Raw genomic sequence first — 17,608 nt, 5'->3', positions numbered from 1 at the left:
TGGCTAATGAAAGAGGTTCTATGTACGCGTAAGAAAAATGTGGTCAACATAAATAACTCCTCCTCCGTGATTAATTTAATTTATCGCGCTCCTCAGAGTGACAAGGATGTCACTTGATCCCTAATCAAGTTTGCGATTAATGAGATAATTAATAAAGTCATCTCGGCAATTTGTTTAAAAGCGTAACGTGTCTATGATTCTTGCGACATTCCTTACTTTAAGCGTGCGATCAAACAATTATTGACAAAAATTTGAAAAAAATAAAAAAATAAAAAAATAAAAATGAAATTATAAATTATCCTGACTTGATATGAAGAGATCAAATTTTAACCTCAGTTTAACGTTTTCGTAGCTCGGCTTGGACAAGGACGAGGTTAGTTGACACAATATATACACAAGAGATTCTTTCTCACTGACGTGTCTTTTTTTTTTCGTTATTACTTAATGCGGATTACAATTTACACCGTTTTCACACCAAACGATTAAAATCACCACCGCAATCACGAGTTTTTTTCTTACTAACTATATCTCCTCTTTTTATCTCTCTCTCTCTCTCTCTCTCTCTCTCTCTCTCTGTCTTCTGTCTCTTTCTCTCATGTACAAACCCGCTTAAACATGTGTCACACATCTCACATACTCTTAAGATTAGCACAGTTTTTCTTGCAATATGAACCGTCCTCCTTCGACCACGGCAATCAAAAGTCCTCACGCGATACGTGTAAACAGCTCATTCGATTATTGCAACCCCATTTTATGCCGCGAAATATCGAATGAAGTTTATGGCAAATCTCTGCCTTCGCTCTGGTTCTCTTCTGTAACTTTGTATACTTTTTTCTTACGTAATATAACTTGACGTATAGCTCGAAAATATATATTTTTCAAACGTGTATATCAAAAAATGTTATATAAAAAAGCAAAATTTTTATCAACTCTATTGTTTTTATATACGATATACTAAAATTATTACCGTGGAGGAATGCGCATGTTTTTTTTAAGATTACTTTACAAGACGCTCATTAACGCTTTCAATCAATCGGTTAGTGCAAGATTTGGATCGCGCAGATAAGCGTATTCTCTACGCGATCTCACGCAATACGTGCGTTGCGGGAATAATTATTAGAATAATATTAACGATTGAATATGCACGTGTGCGCTGATGCAAATTTTTGAAATTTACATAATATTGAAATAAAAAGGATTAATTAATATTCAGTTATGCAAATGTAGAACTGAAATATAGCATATGCGCGCGTTTAATTTTTCGACTCTGAATTTTAATTTACGGAACAGAAGGATTGAAATTTCTGTCGAAAATTTATATCGGATTTACCACACGACAGAAATACCTGGTGAGACACCATAGTTATAATCATTATCATTTAATTAGAAATTTTCTTACCAGATATTGAGCGTCGAATCGCGCATATGATCGCGATTTTTGTCATATTTTTTGTTTTTGGCTGTTTATTCTTGTAGCATTCAGCTTGTCAAATTTTGTATCTAATAAGTAAATTAATTTTGGGCTTGTCTTACTCGCTCGAGTCTCGTGTCCTCTTTGGGGTTGCAAGACGCTTATCTACCGATTGCCTTGGTCGTATTTTGTAAGACTATACATTTATAGGATCTACAAACAAGCATATGATTTTACACGCTTTCGTGAATTCATCAATCTTAATTCGATATAGTTAATACTTCTTCTAAATTGATCGTGATTTAATCCAAGATTTATTACGTTTTAATGGATACATTAATGAAAAAGCGTTTTCGAACCGGACAAAATGTCGAGTCACTCTGAAGGGAAAAAAATTTCAGGAATTTCTGCAGGACATGAATTGATCACACATGCACACGCATACACACAATCGGTTACCAACACGTACACGAATAAACGCGTGATGTTGATCAACAATGACACGATGAAAACACTCTCCGATTGAAAATACCTCATCGCGATTTCGTCAGCAATTACGCTTCAGCTGTATTTCTTCTCTCAATTTTGTTCCAATACTATGTTGGTTCTATCATTTTTGTTATCGAGCTTTTTTTGTGTATTCTTTTATTACGCCTTTTTGTTGCAAGCTGTATAAGATCGTGATCGTATACTCGGTTGAAAAGGCGAAAAAATTTTCTGACCGGTTTTATTTGATTTCATTTGTGTGTGTGGATGTGTGTGTTCATTTTTCTACGCTTTCTAACAGAGATTTACGTTTTATATCTGTGGTGATTGAAAGAGCAAGCAAATAACAGCATCATGTTTTGCGTGGCATATTGTTTTTTTTACAAAGGTTCTAAAAATTTGCTAAAATCAATTATTTCTCATCCCGAGCTTACCTTTTTAATATCAGATTCTTTGATTAAATATTCAATATTACTTTTTATAATCTTTTATAATTCTTTTCTCCTATATTTGCGCTTTCGATTGCCAAAGAATTTTTGTACATAAGTGATTCGCGTGTTTTCTGTCGCTTACGCGCTTTTCTTCTAACGTGCAACGAGTCGCGTGTGTGTTGGAAAAATCCATGTTCGAAAGACGATACTTTTATCCGTTTCGAATATATTTGTAACAAGTTGAGAGCTTCAAGCGCGAAATATATAAAATATTATATTAATAAATTCAAAAATTAATCGGATTGTTTCGATGAAACACGATGGATTTTGCATGATAGTAATAAAAGTATCGAGCTCGATCTCTTTCAATGTGAAAGCGTTCAATCGATGTACATTTGTACTTACTGTTACTGTTTCGATGTTTGAAAGTGATTTTTCTTAAACGGAGAGCTTCCGAATTCTCGGCAGGTAAGAACGAATAGGAAGCATGACAGAATCTCCGTTTTTTTTTGTCCTAAACCACTTAAAATTAATTTCGATGAGTAGTTCTTTCTTTTTTTTTTTATTTTGGTGATTGCTTGCCAGCCAATTTGCAATTATTATACTTTATTTAAATTAGATACATCAATAACAATGTCGTAATTATAATTCGATGTATCTTGGAAGCCCCGATAAATTCATATTCTTCTCGAAACTCTGTATAAATTTAGAAAAAAAAGCTCTTTCTATTCTTTTTTTTTCTCTTTCTCTCTTGAATCGATGCAAGTCGAGCTTGCTTACAACGGGAAAGTCGTCACTTCAGTCGTCTCGAGGGGCGGATGCCTGACACTTTAATAATTGAATGAATTAATGCTGAAAATTATCTCAGCCTTTAAATGTCGATTCGCGACTAAATTGAACGAGGCGAGGTTCTCCGTTCCAGCGATTGATGCGCAACCGGAGTGACGACTTCCGGCGGGAGTGACACTTTCAACATGGAAATGGCCTTCACGTGAACGTCATATGATCTGATAAATGCCCGTTTGTGCGGGGCACGTGTAATGGAAATCGTAGACTCAACCTGTCGAGGTATCGTGATTCTTATGACTTTGATGCAAAAGAAACAGAGATACCAAAAAAAAATTATTCTAAAAATTAAGGATTTTTAAAATGCATTTGTTTTGTATATATGTCGTTTACACATGAACACATGTTGCTGCAACAAGACACGATTCATCCTTGCATGTGGAGTTTTTCACACGAGATATGCGTTGTCATATTTCGATGACGAAGATATCGAGCAAACATAAATAATAACGAAGGGCGTTGAGTAAGGGCCGATTTCTGTGTCTGGAAAGTGTGGACTGGACGAGAGTGGAAAGAAGATGTTTCGCAGGCGCTCGAGAGATGAGAAAAATGACAAATTATTTTCAGACGACGACGCTGATCGGACTCTTGAAGACGGCCCGTCTACTGCGCCTCGTCAGGGTAGCCAGAAAGATCGATAGATACAGCGAGTATGGAGCTGCGGTTTTGTTGCTCTTAATGGCCACCTTTGCCCTCATTGCTCATTGGATGGCGTGCATATGGTGAGTGATCGTTTACCTTCGAAATTTATGCTTCTTATATGACTTTAATTACATTTAGTATCAAGACATCTCTTCAGCTATGACTTTATGACCAATTTGAAGTTGATTTCCTCTGAGGAAATTTTTTTGTGAGAAATTTTCCTTCATTGCGAGCTTTCAATTGACTGAAAAAAATATGTGACTCGAAGGGATATCCTTATGTAATATTCTCTGGAATGTCCTGAGCTCGGCAAATTATCTCGATATTTCGCGTTTTTTAAAGGTACGCCATAGGAAACGCCGAGAGACCAACCTTGAAGAGTAAGGTTGGTTGGCTGGATATTTTAGCCAACGACACGCATCAGTTTTACTTTCACAATAACACTGGTGGACCGAGTATAAAAGTAAGTCATCCGCTCCATTTGAGACTGCATGAGACGCGATCCCTTTTGCTCGACGTGTAACTTTTTTCCAGAGTCGCTACATCACGGCGCTGTATTTTACCTTCAGTAGTCTTACGTCCGTAGGCTTTGGAAACGTGGCGCCCAATACAGACGCCGAGAAGATCTTTACAATAGTCGTCATGTTGATCGGATGTGAGTCATTAGATAATATTTGTGCATGGAGGCATTAAAAAGATATAATCAATAATTCGATAAAAATTAAATGTTTTCTTAATGAATATTTTATGGAGAAAAAAATTGGTTACGAAAAACATTCTTTAATTTAATAACATCTCTTGTCAAATTTAATTTGCGCCTGGAACCGCTGAATATCTGCGCTAAATATCCACAGTTTGTCTTACGTTATGATGATTTCAGCTCTGATGTACGCTAGCATCTTCGGTAATGTATCGGCGATCATTCAGAGGTTGTACAGCGGCACAGCCCGGTATCACACGCAGATGCTCCGAGTTAGAGAATTCATAAGATTCCATCAGATTCCGAATCCCCTTCGCCAGCGATTGGAGGAGTACTTTCAACACGCGTGGACCTATACGAACGGCATTGACATGAACAGTGTTCTGAAAGGATTCCCCGAGTGCCTTCAGGCTGACATCTGTCTTCATCTCAATAGGAATCTTTTAAACAATTGCCGAGCCTTCGAAGGAGCTAGTCCAGGCTGTTTAAGGTAATTGTTTCCAATGTATTTCAAAAATTTTGCAAAATTATAGAACAATAAAACTTTATCATTGCTCTAATAATATGTGATTTTTATAATTTTTTTCGAAAAACAGGGCATTATCCTTAAAGTTTAAGACGACGCATGCGCCGCCGGGTGACACTTTAGTTCATCGCGGGGACGTATTGACCTCCTTGTATTTTATATCCCGCGGGAGTATCGAGATACTGAAGGACGACATCGTGATGGCCATTCTGGGCAAGGACGATATATTCGGCGAGAATCCGTGCATTTATCCGACAGTTGGAAAATCGTCCTGTAACGTTCGCGCTCTTACTTATTGCGATCTTCATAAAATTCACCGAGACGATCTGCTTGATGTTCTGGCGCTTTATCCAGAGTTCTCCAATCACTTTAGCCAAAATCTTGAGATTACTTTCAACATGCGAGATGTAAGTGCTTCTCTCCAATTTTTCAATATTAATGTAGTATTAAATTATAATATCAATATTAATATTTGCTCTCTCTTTTCTCTGTTTTGCTTAAAAAATTCATTAATAGTTTATCATAAAATTTATGTATATATATTTATATTATATTTTATAATCTTAAGAGTTTTATTTTATTTTCAATTTTGCTTTATTATTATTATTATTATTATTTAAATTAGCTTAATATTTTATATTTCCGCCAAAGTGATATAATTACAACAATCGAATTTGCGAATGACATTAAATTATTCATCTCAGGAGGAGCAGGCTGGTGTCGATCCAATATCAGCAAGGTTTCCTATCAGCACTCCTACCGACGTCGATATCGACGCTAGGAAATTCGCTTTCCGTCCACCAAGATATCGTCGAGGACCCGGTGGTCCTGGCACAAATCTTATTCCCACAGGTCGACAAGACTCTTTGCAAGACGATCAAGATGACTAGTAAGATTATCTTAGCTTTTTTATTCATATTTTTTTCTCGTTCCATTATTAATAAAATTTATATTTAAAGAGTAAAATAAACAAACTGAAAAATAACCACGGACAAAATTATTTAAAAATTAAAGAAAGATAAAAGTGCAATGTTGGCTGAATATGGATAGATTGATTGAATCAAATGTCTTGTACTATATTCCCAATTTTATTTTTATCCGTTGCAGTGATAAAGGCAGCGGCCATGGTATTTTAGAATTCAGTACGGACAAAGCTGGTCAGGATGTAACGCCGTTGAATCTAGAATTCGACGAACCTAAACAAAGGAGCTCGACCTTAAACTCGATAACTGGTGAGAGCGATTATTTCGTTTGATCGGTTTCCTCCGATTTCGGGGAAACGATCTTTCTCTCTCTTTCTCCCTCTCTTTTTCGTGTTTGTTCCTAATATCCTGTTTGAGGAATGTTGTTCTTTGCACGACGATATAGAATTTCCATAAAGCAGGATATTTTCTTTTACTTTCTTTGATCAAGATTTTTTCGATATTTTCTTTTTTAACTAATAATAGCAGGATCCCTTCTAAAAATTGATTGCAGGTATTGACGTTCGCATTGACGTTTCACATGTATTTGTAAATCTCAGTGCTAAGTTTGCCTGATTTTAAATTTTATTTGCTTAACATCGCGCTGAATAAATATAGAGGATTATTTAAATACATTTAGCATTAAATGCGCGATGTAAACATGGATCTTAGAATCAATTATTCATTGCTTATAATTTGTAACGTTAAAGCGTGTTTTTTTTTCGTAGGCTTTTAAAATGTATTTTGTCTCCATCTCGATGTATCTCACACAAAGTTATCGATTCTTTCGGTCTATTTGTCATTTTATTACCGTTATATGATTTTTCTATTACAGAGCTCATTTTTTTCTTTCTTCTTTTTATTTTTATCTTTTTCTCTCCCTCCGTTTTTAAGCTCTCTGCGTATTGCTTTTCGTTTGAATCCCAAGTTCGATAACACCTTGAAACCTGGTTGTTCAGGCATGCTAACCCATCTCAAGCGCAGCATACCGGATCTACGTCAGCACAAGATTCACCTGCAGCCGCTTACCAGCCACGATTATCTCGCCAAGCAAAGTAAGTATATTTTGGGTATTTCGAATAGCGAAGTAGATTGGCTCCTGCACGATTTAAATCGTTCCCGACCTGCGGAGAGATCCACTGCACCGCTCGCCAGAATCCAGAAGAGAACGTATGACCATCGATTCACTTGTATCCCTTGATCGCGTGCACGCCGTAGTAAAGAAATCCCTTAGCGCGATTATGTTTGTATGTATGCGCGATAAGAATTTCTTATTTTATACATTTTATCTCTTTTTTTTTCTCTTTTTCACTCGCATAATACTTGCGATATTCACTGATGGCGTTTAAACCTAGTAACTACACCGCTGACGAAACCAGCGCGCCGGAGTTCCGCCGCTGGCGCTGGCGAGAGTAGCCTCAGTCAAAACGTCGTTCATCCCACTTCGACAACGTCAAGCCACTACACCACACCATCGCCCCCGCAGCATCCTCATTCCCATGGTAGGGGCTCATTTCTCTTAATCTCAGTAATTTACGCGTGACAATTACTTTGCACTCGTCACTCGACGATAATAAAATTCCGCGCGCCTTGTGTCATCATCTCGTACATTCATTATACATCGACCCTATTATTGTGAGATGTGATGCGAATTGTACGCATCCTCTTGGACGATTGAATTGTCGCGAAATGAAACGTTTGCTCTTTCAGGCGACTTCCAGAGCGGCCCGGGTCGGCCCGTGGAGGAGATCAACGCCAGGATCGATTTATTGTCGCGACAGGTGTCTTCGCTGGAGCACTCGATGGCCGGTGACATTAGATTGATCTTGAGCTTGCTCCAGCAAACGCTCAATTCGTCCAGGGAGAGCTCCAGCATCGAGATGATGCCGGGGGCCGTTGGCGCGAGACAGAGCAGCCGGGCACCTGCGTTAGTTCAGAGATCGGCGAGCGAACCGCAACCGCCAACGGTCCCGGCGAGCAACGGAAACGGGAAGATTCAGCCCAGCACGTCGCACGGCTTGTTCAGGTAAATAGCGAAAATCGGGAATCTCGCGCGTTAAATTTTGCTTCTAATTATCCAGTCGGATCGCGTTCCTCTCGTGCGCGTTGATGACACAACGCATTGAAGAGATAGTCGTGCACGACAGCAACGCGTTCGGATTACGGTAGAGGGTTTACGCGATGTTCTCGCGGTACGGTAGATTCCTATGAATTAAAATGTAAGAAACCGCAAGAAGTAATCGATATTTTATTATTCTTGGAAAGCCTTCTTTCGAAATCCCTGGATCAGTTGCATTTGATTTCGGCGTCTTTTATTTTGGAAAAGTTGGACAAGTTCCGAAGGTGACCACTATCACGTATTCTTCTTTGAACCCTTTGTGCGAGCAGTGTCACGGGAATCGAGTCTAAGCAACAATTAACATATTTAGGTTGAAAATAAAACGTGCCCTTCTCAATTACAAGTATGATTATATGAATAAAAATCTAAAAATTAATCGAATCGCATTAATGACTGGCATCGACAATTTTATGTAAAGCAAAGATGTAGATTTTCTCTTAAAGACGACATATATCATTATTGATTTCATTTCTTTATCTTAGAGTATTGTATTTTTGGCATACTTTTGCCGTAGATACATTTTTAGCGTCGCACGCTTTGATACTTATATAAAACCATAATATCGAATACTTAGAAAACCATAATATCGAATACTTAGAAATGCAAGAAATATTAAATTGAGATAAAAAAGTATTCTTTTATTAGAAAGTAATTTTAGCACGTACTTCTTTCTCTTTCTTTCTTTCTTCTGTCTATACTCGTTCTGACGTATAATCTCTACAATATCTAAGCATTTCTCTTCGTTTCAAAAGTTGTCGAAGAAAATACTTAACTTAGCAGTAGTCAGTAGTAATAAAAATGTTATTAATAAAAATGTTAACTTTAGTTTAATTATTTCTTACATCTCTTTACGTGTAGTTAATTAAACTATAGAAGTTGAAAAAAACCGGTCTTTTTTGATATAGTAAATCATCCTTCATCTTAACTATCTTCTGCGTACATTTGTGAATATATTACTCTCATCATCATCATCATTATCATCATCTATTATTCGTATCGACCAATCGTAGCCGAGAGAAATGATCGATGTCGGTCGCATTACGCGATCGATAATCCCGAGGTCGTCGTGACACTGCTCGGAATCAAACTTAGAAGATTAGAGGCCTGTGTCGAATATTCCACTGTACATATAATCACGTACGCTGCAAGTATTATTATCTCGCTCAGCTACCTTTAGCGGTTCTACTTATTATACTTATACTTAACGAGAGAAAGCTCGCGCGTGCATCCGCGCGTCGATCAGCTGATGCAAGAACGTCATTCCCCTCTGTAGTAGACCTCCGACGAGGGAGCCGACCTCCACGTCGTCGGGCACGTCGCGGCTAACCGTCACATCGGAGGCGTCCGCGCTCGCGACAGCGTTGCAGACGGCCCTCAACAATCGCACCGGGCCCACGAGGTCGCAGAGTCAACCGGTCGATCTGGCCGTACCGACTAGCACGCAGCAGCAGGCCCACGCTTGGCACAGTCAGCCCGCCGCCTTCAGAAGGGGTGAATACCGGAGTGGGTAGGTAGCTTGATAAAGGGCTTTTTGCGTCACAGATGTTTTCTGGACTTAGAGCAGAGAACTGCACAAAGTATCGGGTCCAAATAATAAACTGGAAAATTCGACTGTTGGCGGTGGCGCCTTTTCCGAACTTGTTTCAATTCGTTTATCTTATCATATCGTACTGTTTCCAACTTTGTTTTTCGGCTTGGAAAACGCGCTACCGCGCGTCGGTTGCTAAACGCGGACGCTAAATTTCCTTCCATCCGCGTTTGGTAACCGGCACACGACGCTGATCGGAACGATTCTACCAATCGCGTTGATGATAGCGTGCCCTGCGACAGATACAGCTCTTTCAATAAACGATCTGAGCCGGAGGGCGAGGATTCCTGGAGCTGCGTGGTGTCGGAGGAACGTGGGGGCGGCCAGCGTCCTCGTAGCGGCGACTCACGCAAGGAGCCGTCGAATCATCGCGGCGGCAACGGCACCGAGTCCACGTCGGGGCAACAGGGTCGGTCGGAGGGCAGACAGCAGGAAGGCAATGGCAGGGGACAGCAGGCGAGCGGTTCGCGACAGCAGGAATCCTCGAGACAGACCAGCGACGATATATCATGGGAGTTTACGATAAACGAGGCGCCGATCGCCAGGCTCGAGTCGCTGGACGAGCTCGATCAGGATCACGGTAGTTAAGGGGGAAGTATAGGAGAAGGAGGGAAAAAATGTCCTGTCAGCCGGGAGCTACGAAGATCGCCGTGAAGATCGGCTTTCTCATCCCGAGAGGATGCGGAAAGTCGCGACGAGAAGAAGCGCGACCGGGGGCCGTTTAATCCCTCTCGAGGAAATCTTGGGTTTAATCCGATCGACAACGTAGTCAATGCGACGCTACGCTTATCTCGAAGTTAAATTATCTATAGCCGAACCGCGAGCAACGTAACGCGACGCCTGCAGGTCAATCTTAGAGCGTGTAACGTTGAAGGGAGCGTAAAGGATTGAAAGTAGAAATCCCTATTTGCTAATCATTTGTTTACATTAAAATTGGGAAAATTAAAAAGGATGACTTAGCGAGTAAGAAGAGTTCATAAGAAAGACTATCTGTACATCGACATAATTTTTTAAATCTTTTATTCGAATTATGATGCAAAGAAGATACTCTTGTGATAATAATATTCCACAAATGTGAGAATTATGAGAGTATTATAATAGAAAAGTTTTGAAAAATTATATATATTACGATAAGATATTAATAGGCGTAGAGAAAAAAATCGAAAAATTTAAGATTTTTTAAAAATAAATATTAAAAAGTGAATTAGATGCTTCCTTCAGTTACATACGCTCTAGAACATCAGCGGACCTGTAAGCGTGAAACGTGAACGTCATGTTTTTGTATTCGAAACAATGAGAGTATCGGCTGCGAAATGTACATTTTCGTAATGTAAATGTACCCTTTTTTTATTTGCCAAGAGTATCTCTCGCGTTATACTGACATGTAACGGCCGTCTCGTTTCGCTCTGCTAATTCGGATTAAACGGTCGCTTGTTAAAAAATCATCGTACGATTTAGGCTCTTGAAACATTCGGCTTCAGGTCGACGAGCGCTTGTCTCTTCGGGATTCCCGACAGCAATTCGATATTCGTTTCTTCATATCGATTTTTTACGCGTCGAGAAGAGAAGCAAACGAAAGAAATACACCGTATCGCCAATTAGACGCCAATTATTTTACTCACACAGGATCGCAAATAATTATTTATATATATTTACACGTTGACACACTCGTACGCGCTGTATATCATAAGATAGGCACGTTAAAAGCGAAAGAGATGCATTGAAAGTACGTTGGAATCGCGGAGATTTTGATGGAGGACGAAATCGCGAACCAAGTGTTTCGTCTTGCGCGAGATTAAACAATCGCAAAAAAAAAAAAAAAGAAATATCTAACCCGTTAGATATCGCATAGATATTCCCACGACGAAATATGGTCGGATACGAAAAAAAAATATGCGATGATTAAAAGTATGTTGAGAAACATAATCGTTTTAGAGCTGATTTATTTTATCGCGCGGAATATTTTTGGCAGCTTTCGCGATTCGCATTCTCGCCGCATTTCAATGTTAAATCGCGGTAGAAACGCGACACTCTTGGATCGATATCCGTTCGCTGGAAAGAATGAAAAGTAGTTTTCGAGCGAATTAGTCGCGATTTCTGGCGGGTTAATTAATTAAGACGATCGTTAGGGCACCTCCTTTTTTATTCTTGCTTATATAGGCAACGTTAGACGACGGTATTAAGGTAACGATACTTAAGACAAGTTTCTCGCAGTGCCGAAAGGTATTATCGCGTAGTAATTTAAGCCGGTTAAACATCGGTGGAACACGAAGAAACAATTTTTCTTTTTTTCAGCCGCCGTACAAAGTAGCCATGTCCTTTATACAGACATAACGCGACAGGATATGTCGCACAGGCGACATTAGACGATTATCAAGATCCTTATAATTATTATTAATATTATTATATTATCTCGTAATTATTATTATGATTACTATTATTGTTATTAGTACTCTTATGATTATTATCGTTATTATTATTATTATTATTATTATTATTATTATTATACATATATGCAGAAATGAAAGAAGCGCAAGCGTGACTGGAGGGAGGAGGGGGAGACGAAGAAAATCACACCGACGACATAATGCCTACGCAATAATACAATACATATACTTATGCATATATACACATAATATACAAAGAAGAGAAAGCATATGTATACGTATGTGTATATATATATATATATATATATATATATATATATATATATAATGTTCTATAAATTTTTTACAAAGTATTTCGAGTCGCTATTGCTCTTAAACGCGTAATAAACGTTGGTTTCTCTTCCTCTCTTTTCGTTTCTTGTCCTCCCGCGATATCTCTCAATTTCCGTCACTGGTGTCGCCGGTGAACCGGTTGAAAAAGGCTGGGGAAACAGCGATCGATCGATCCTCGGGGATCTTAGCTTGGCTTGCGACTTTACGGTGAATTTTTACAATTTACGATTTGCGATGCGGATCGAGATGAGAGAATAAGAAAGAGAGAGAGGAGAGTCAGATCGATTTACTTGAGAATGGCGCTTCGAGGATCGTTCACGGATCACCGATCGCTGATCTGTTCGTTCTTTGCTCAGTATTCTAGGCTGTACCGAATACATTCGATGTAACGATTACTAAATACACACGATTCATAGTTAACTCTGTGCGACGAAGCGGTGGATGCAGCAGCGCAGCGCTAATAATAGGGGGCAAAAGGGGAGAAACGCAGCTTTCAATTTCGCAGATGACGATTTTTTGATTGTTAAAATTACCAGTAGTACACGCAGCACACGTGGATTCTCGCACCTAGGTACACGGCAGGAGTTGTATTACGTACAATATTTAGATATGATCCTTTAGAAGGAGGGAGAGAGTCCGGCGTGGTCCCGGCCGAGGACGATCACGTTCGCCGCACGAAACCTGTCTCGAAAAAATCGCCAACATATGATAAAAAAAAAATACATATCATCGCCTGGCCTCTATCGCCGTATCAATCTCAATTACAGAAATTAAAACGAAAATGTAAATCGGGGGCTGGTTCCCTTCTCGAAGAATATATTACAAGTCTGTAAAAAAATATACTACTCCTTAACTGGTATGACGTTTTTTATTGCTGCATTATGTCAATAATTTTTTTATTTTTTTTATTTTTGTATCTTAAAAATAAATATCTACAATTTTTTTTATTTTTTTTTTTATTTTGAGAATAAATTAATTATGTATTAAGTATCTATATGCTCTGTCTTACCAGTTAAGGATTATCTGCTTTGATGTTGTCTCAATTAATATCGTTATTTTTATAGACGGATATAAGAATGTGAAGAAGCAATGCTCATAATTTTATCGTATATGATATTAAATAATCACGATAGATTACGAATGCATATTATCCGCGCATTTTATTCATGTTAGTATTATGCATGAAAGAGATTTAAATCGTAGAGCACACTTTCGGTGTAAAATTTGTATTTTCGATGAAGTGAAGATCTCTGTGTAGAAGTATTTTTAAAATAAAATTGAAAAATTTTATTTTAATTTTCTTTTGATATTCGGAAATAATTTGAAAATGGCAGGATCGAAAGCTCGATGTGAAAAGTTGAGAAACTTTAACCGGTCGAACGTGATCGCCCTTAGTCGCGCAGAAACGGAAGAAGATAGGCGAAGATAATGAAACGCGAAAGTGAGGAGCACGCGTGATTGAGAAGTGGTCTCTTCTTGTGTTATGAAAAATTACGAATCGCACTCGAATGTCCGATCGATCGATCGGGTTTTTCGATGACTTCGAAAACTCCCCACGAATGCGCGAACACAATTACGAGTAGTAGATATCACATTTACAGATACTTTGACACTTTAAATCTTTCTCGCGGGGAAGCATGTATGTAACATTTTTTACATAGTGTCTGCGCCCAATTGTAAACTTATGCTGTGCAAGACAAATGCGTCGCTTCTTCGACTCCAAAGCAGGAGACCGAGAGCAACTGGAGGCGAAATATCCTGTGATCACGATTAAAGAATCGCCGTAGCGGAATTCGCTCTCGGACTCCCATCGGGGAAATTATCATCTTAAGCAAAAAAAAATATCCCACATTTTTGTCATTAATATATTCCGCGGTTTAACGTAAAGAGGAAATAGAGAGAGAAAGATATATATATATATATATATAGAGAAAGAGAGAGAGTCCGTTGAGTAATTATTTTGTCATTCAATGATCGCGCTGCTATTTCCTCTTTCAATCCGAGAGAGAAATGCGACAAGCAGCAAACGAATGACGAGCGCAATCGCTTTTTTTATATTTTGAGACTTTGATTCTAATTGTATCGATTTGTTAATCCTCGCTATACCGAACGTGATTGGCACCGATTGACGCGCTCGCATCTTTATAGAATTCCGAGGAGCTTCGGTATCGCGGAGAGCCTTTCCAGTTCCGGCAATTTCGCAAAATTTCGCTTGCAAGAGAATGCTGAGCGCGAGTTCGTCATCGAAGCAGGATCATCCGGAAATCCTTCCATCCGCGGTGTTACGCGACTGAATCGCAACCGAATATCATCGAGTATCTTTGATCCCTCAGATTCTCAGTCTCTATCGCTTGTACCGCCGAGATGAAAAATAGAATCCTGCGATCTCTCATCGAAGCCGCCTCTTGCTTTTTTTTCCTCTATCGCGGTTGGTCCGCTCGCGCCGGAGAAGCGCTCGAATACAGATCAGATATACATTCGTTCGAGGCGGATTCGCGCTGCGAACGAGGAGAGTTCGCCTCGTGTCCAGGCTGTGCGAAAAGGCGCTTACTTGCGCAAGTATTGATTCCAAAAGACGCGTATTGGACGAAGCTCGCGGCTGATTCCGTATCGGTTCCTGGACCGAGGACGAAATTGGATCGAAGCTTCGATAATACCTTCTTTCACGATAGTGTATCGCGCGAGCGATACGAGAGGAGAGAGAGAGAGAGAAGAAGAAGAAGAAAGGAGAGGGGAATTCCCACAACCGCGATAGATGAATCTAATCGCGTGTTCTTTATCCAGATTCAGCGGTTTACGATTGTTCTGTATATACATATATATACATATATGATATAATATCTTGGATTATGTACGATTGTACGCCGAACGCACTGATTTGTAAACACGTAACATGGAAATTAGTTCGAAAATGAGCGAGACAAAGGAGAGACTTCTTGCACCGCCCCCGCTTCGCTCCTGCCCTTCAGCTAACACTCCCGGACGAGATGGTCCTATATGCGGGCCCGTTCCGTTACCGAAACTCCCGATGCGTTCTCCAGAAAAATAAACGATCTTTCGAGCGGGACATGAAAGTCAAATTTGTTAGCTTTAGTTTCATTCGTTTGAAAACTAAGGCGTTGTTTCACTGCATTTCTTTTTTAATAAAGCTGCAAATTACACTTGTAATGGTTTAATTAGATTTTAGATAAACAAGAGGCGAGCATAAATTGCGCGAATATGCTATTTTAGATGTTGAATCACGCGTGTTATGGATATAAAAGTATTAAATTTTCTATATTATCGCGTAGAGACTGTTAGTCAACAGAGAGATTCGATGGTGATTGGCGGTGGCGCAGGTGCTGGGAGTGGCGGTGGTACCGGTGGTGACGAAGCCGTGTTGTGTATCTATAAGTTTTCATATATTGCATAAAATATGTTTATTACATATTTTCACTATGCCAATTTACGCATTTATTTATTCATATCTGCCCCATCTATACCCGGCTTCCCCGAGCTTCACCCTCTAATCGTTCTTTTGTGCAATTAACAAATTATTCTCAGCGAGATCGGGAAAAACAAATCTTCAATTATTAAATAGAACAAAATTATGGACAGGAAAGATTATTCTTAATTTTCGTTGCTTTATATAATTGCTAACAATTATTTATAATTTTTATTGTCTTATTCTGTCTCTGATCGTGTATCAAAAGTCGAAGGATAATAACAGAAAAAAAAATAAAAATTGATAATAGTGTTCATGTTATATTTCTGTAAATGATGACAGAATGTTTTCTTCTAACAGCGTGTCGTACAATTTGTCATTATCGCGGAATTGATTATCGATTCGCGAAGAATTGCCGCTCTCAAGATTCGAAGCGAAACGAGGTGAGTGAAAATATTCTCGTAAGTATTACGACATTGAATAGTCTGAACATAATATATCACGTAAACAGATGAGATGATTTATCTCATCGATCCCTAAGCTACTTATATTTCATATTTTTGGAAATTTTATTTCCGTTATTTACATTTATCATTTACATTTTATTAAATCAGCTTGAAGACATCGTTTATTTATTATTTTATTATCAATACGAATACTATCCATGTTACGTCATCTAACGCACTTTTGATGTTCGAATGCAAATGTTACATAGTTGATACGGCAACCGAGACTTATATAAAGATAATTAATGCGCGGTGAAAACGCACCGCAAATGATTCAAAGCGACTCTCGGAGGTCGATTATTCGCGATTGGAAACTCGATGTTTGCAATGAGCCAGGAAACGCCTGTGAACGAAGATCTTCCAGTCGTTACAATTCAATGCACGGATGGCAATCATCTCGTTATTACGCACATAAAATACAGCTCATAAATTATGTATCCACGACTAATCGGGCTCTCCCCCCGCGAATTACAATCGGGATATAAATCGATGTCTATAACAACATACTTTCTATTCCACATCGTCGGAAAGATACAATAGAGGTAAAGGGACCATCACGCTGTAATAGTTTTATTCTGTTTAGACGAGAGTTGTCAGAATTGCATGTAATAATTATTGATAAATGTATAATTAGCGAATAATTATTTAATAATTATTTAATTGAGAAAAATATTATTTAAAAAATTTAATTCTTGAATTATCTAATTATGCAATACAGATATTATCTTATCTGTATTGTGTCAGTTCATTACTCATGTACACGCAATGAAGATGAGTACATTATTTATTGTTAGTGAACAAGCTCGATATTCTAAAGAGATGACGTGCATTGCGTGCATGGCAACTTTCGTCCACGTGATTTGACTTGTATCAAAAATAATATTTCAAGTCCTTCCTTTTCCGCATTTCTACGAATGTGCTTTAAAATGTGCATCCGATGCGACGCGTAATTTCGGTTTGCATTCGTGACAGGTTGGAGTTGGCGCGATGGAAATCGAAGAAAGTAAACGAGCGGTTCCACATGATACGTACAATGCTTGGCAGTCTGACATCTGTAATGCTAATGACATCCATATATATATATATTTATTTTATCGTATTGTTAAACCTTCATCTTACGAGACGTTGTAAAACACACTTTTGCATTTTCCGTAATTGTATTTACTTACCCACTCGATTTATTAATACAGTCGCTATTCGATCACTATAAGTATAGACACAGTTGTATAAATCAACACGTCAAAATT

The 17,608-nt window shown here is 38.7% G+C and overlaps 1 protein-coding gene across 11 annotated transcripts in view; it reads left to right on the top strand.

Moving 5' to 3' along the window:
- Window positions 1-13,302, top strand: part of LOC126850793 (potassium voltage-gated channel subfamily H member 6) — a 98,695-nt gene extending 85,393 nt beyond the window's left edge. For 3 of the 11 annotated variants that reach the window (XM_050594118.1, XM_050594110.1, XM_050594115.1), the window contains 13 exons: window positions 353-373; window positions 3,742-3,896; window positions 4,159-4,279; window positions 4,351-4,471; window positions 4,697-5,006; window positions 5,113-5,449; window positions 5,747-5,931; window positions 6,150-6,274; window positions 6,964-7,059; window positions 7,360-7,506; window positions 7,715-8,030; window positions 9,397-9,630; window positions 9,939-13,302. In XM_050594118.1, the coding sequence (XP_050450075.1) occupies window positions 353-373; window positions 3,742-3,896; window positions 4,159-4,279; window positions 4,351-4,471; window positions 4,697-5,006; window positions 5,113-5,449; window positions 5,747-5,931; window positions 6,150-6,274; window positions 6,964-7,059; window positions 7,360-7,506; window positions 7,715-8,030; window positions 9,397-9,630; window positions 9,939-10,299 (2,529 nt within the window). In that variant the 3' untranslated portion in view covers window positions 10,300-13,302. The remainder of the gene's footprint in view (window positions 1-352; window positions 374-3,741; window positions 3,897-4,158; window positions 4,280-4,350; window positions 4,472-4,696; window positions 5,007-5,112; window positions 5,450-5,746; window positions 5,932-6,149; window positions 6,275-6,963; window positions 7,060-7,359; window positions 7,507-7,714; window positions 8,031-9,396; window positions 9,631-9,938) is intronic. The other 8 variants (XM_050594111.1, XM_050594112.1, XM_050594113.1 and 5 more) reach the window with 8 other exon arrangements.
- The last annotated feature ends 4,306 nt before the right edge of the window (window positions 13,303-17,608 follow it).

The sequence above is a fragment of the Cataglyphis hispanica genome, chromosome 7, assembly GCF_021464435.1.
Source record: "Cataglyphis hispanica isolate Lineage 1 chromosome 7, ULB_Chis1_1.0, whole genome shotgun sequence".
NCBI classification, from domain to species: domain Eukaryota; kingdom Metazoa; phylum Arthropoda; class Insecta; order Hymenoptera; family Formicidae; genus Cataglyphis; species Cataglyphis hispanica.
This window is presented reverse-complemented; position numbering and strand designations above follow the sequence as displayed.